This window comes from Diospyros lotus, chromosome 5 (assembly GCF_014633365.1).
Source record: "Diospyros lotus cultivar Yz01 chromosome 5, ASM1463336v1, whole genome shotgun sequence".
NCBI lineage: Eukaryota > Viridiplantae > Streptophyta > Magnoliopsida > Ericales > Ebenaceae > Diospyros > Diospyros lotus.
Window position 1 is genome coordinate 14626390 of NC_068342.1, and position 3134 is coordinate 14629523.

General features: G+C 34.7%; 1 protein-coding gene across 1 annotated transcript; it reads right to left on the reverse strand.

Annotated features, from left to right (window-relative positions):
- Positions 1 to 1267: 1267 nt before the first annotated feature.
- On the reverse strand, positions 1268 to 2437 carry LOC127802111 (zinc finger BED domain-containing protein RICESLEEPER 2-like). Its single transcript, XM_052337802.1, has one exon. It carries the CDS (start codon positions 2435 to 2437, stop codon positions 1268 to 1270), a length of 1170 nt encoding a protein of 389 aa, XP_052193762.1.
- Between the last annotated feature and the right edge of the window lie 697 nt (positions 2438 to 3134).

Sequence of the window (3134 nt, forward strand, 5' to 3'; positions counted from 1 at the left end):
TTACCTGTATGAATCAAATTCATGGGATCTCCAATCACATAGGTTGGGTTCCTATCATTGTTAACATTTCAAGTCACGTTTAATCCCATTTCCCTCGATGTTTCTAGTATTAATTTCCTACTAAAAGGTTTAGTTAGAGGATCAACCAAATTCATTTCTAACTTTACATAATCTACAGACATAATTCCATATTTAAGCAATTGTTTATCACACTATGTCTCAATCAAATATGTTGATTTTCACCATTAAAAGTTTTGTTCTTTGCAAAGGCTATTGCTACTTGGCAATCACAATGCATTGCCATTGAAAGTGTTAGTTTTATTCCTAATGAAATATTTGCTAAGAAGTTTTTTAACCACTCAGTCTCATTACCAGCCAACTCTAGAGCTATAAACTCAGATTCCATGGTGGATCTAACAGTAATAGTTTGCTTGGCTGATTTTCAAAACATTGCACGCCCACCAAAGGTGAACACATAACCACCGATGCATTGTATCTCGTCTGAATAAGAGATATAGTTAGCATCATTGTATCCTTCTAATATATAAGGCTGGCAATAAGCCGAGTTGAGCTGAGCTAGGCCTAGCTCGAGCTCAAATCGATTGATTTTAGCTTGGCTCATAGCTCGGCTCATAACTCGGCTCGAGTTCGATTTGAGCTGATTTTTTTAGCTCGAGATCGACTCGATGATGACTACGAGCTGGCTCGGCTTAGCTCGAAACTTAACTCAATCAATACAAACTGAAATTATAAGTACAAAATGAAAGTAATTCAATGAATTCACAGAGTAGGAAAGTCCTTGGCACTATGGATCAAGACTTCATGAAATTTACAACTTATAATCAATTTAGCAGTTATCTAACATCATGAAATTCCTAGACATCAAAATATGCTATCATTTACAACTTCATTAATCCAGTAAATTATAATAGCTTGAATCAAAAAGACAAAATAGTTTAATACAACCAAAAATAATCCAGAATTTTCAACTCTTTATCCACCTTCTATGTTGCCATTTAACCTACAAATAATATAAACATCATAATTATTTTAAGTCATAACGTAAACAATAGCAAAATATTTTAATTTTTTTTGTATACTTGTGTTGAGAGAGTATACCTGCCATTGCTACCATCTTATAAGAAAATTCAGATTGGTAATACAATTTCTTTTGGATTTTGATCCACCAAAAAGCATTGAAACATATTATGTTATAATCAGATAAAATCTTTCATAAACCTCAGATATATTTAGAAGCATGAAAGAATTAAAATACCTTAGGTTTGTTCCTAATACCATATAGAACCCGAAGCCAATCTCCTCCACAAATTAAGGCTTCAACTGTATCTGGATTCAAAGAAGCCCGAAATGAATCAATGATTCTTCCACCAGCACTAAAGGTGGATTCTGAAGCTACTGTTGATATTGGAATAGCAAGAACATCTGCAGCCATTCTAGATAACACTCGAAATTTTGAACTATTCACCTTCCACCAATCTAAAGCACAAAAGGTAGTATGTAAACTATTGTTTGGAATGTATACATGCTCATCTAAATAAACTTCCACTTCAGATTTTATAGGAGGAACTACCTCTGTTTGTTTTACAAAATCCATCAACAATGACCACCCTGTAGAGCTTGAAGATATTGAGGTCATAGTACTATGACTCTCATTAATATTTGTAGATTGTTCTCTTTCTGCATCCTCACTTAAAAAAATAACATATTCTGCATACATATCATTAAGGGCTTTTTGTACCTTTTTTATATTTTCTTCAGCTTCATCTTTTGGATAGATCATTGGGAAGCACATTCTAACACCCATCATCTTGCACCTAGGGTCCAAAATATTAGCAAGTGCCATAACCATGTTGCACTCACTCCAATATTTGTCAAATTTAGCTTTCATTGTCCAAGCCATGTCTTGCATGAAAAGACAATTATCCTTAATTGCTTTGTCTAGGACATGCTTAATCCTAAATACCTCTGTAAGGTATAGATTGGCAGTTGGATATTCACTTCCCGAAATAACATGTGTGGCCACATTAAACACTTCTAGCAACATAGTAACTTTCTCAACCTTTTCCCATTCATATGGCTCTGGAAGCCACTTATAAGTAGGTTCTCTGTCTTGGAATCGTGGAAATACTTCTTTGAATTGCAATGCTATTGAAAGCATTTCATATGTTGAATTCCAACGAGTAGGACAGTCAAGAATTAATTTCCTCCCACCAAGTTGCAAATTTTGAGCAATTTCAGTGAACATGCGCAATCTTGCCTCAGATTGGTTGATGAACTTTACACTTTCACGCACATTTTCAATAATGCCTATAATCCTCCCAAGTCCATCTTGAACCAGCAAGTTCAAGATGTGTGCACAACAACGAACATGAAACAAATTTCCACCATAAACTAACTTCCTATGCTGAGATATCATATCTTTAAAGCCCTCAAACATGAATCATTATAGGAAGCATTGTCTATTGACACAGTAAAGATTTTGCCTTCAATTTCCCACTCTTTAAGGCATTTAAAAATAGCATCAGCAATATCAATGCCACGCCGAGGTGGAGGAACATGCACAAAGCTAAGGATACGTTTTTGCAAGAGCCACTCTGTATCAACATAATGACCTATAAGCACCATATATTCAATTTTATGATTTTGAGATTTCCAAAGATCTGTGGTCAAGCTAATTTTACTCACAACCCTTAATGTTGATTTCAACTTCTTTTTCTCAACATCATATACAACAACACAATCATTTTTTAAGGTTTTTCGACTGATCTTCTCATATGAGGGATTGTTGCATCTCATCATAAATAGAAAACCCTTCTCCTCCACAACACTAAAGGCATGTTCATGCATCATAACCCAATGTGTTGTTGCCTTCCGTTGTCTTGCATGGTCATATTTGGCCCCAGGATTCACTAAAATTGGTTCAGCAACTTGTGAACTAACTTTAGTGTTTGTTGGTGGAAAGTTTAAAGCTTTTTGCTTTGCTCTCATTATCTTTCCATAGCCTGGACATTGGGTTTTCAAATGTCGACTCAACTGGCTAATTGATTTGCTACTAGTAATTGAATAATTCCTTTTACAATGGTTGCATTGATTTTTTTGAATACCATATTTCA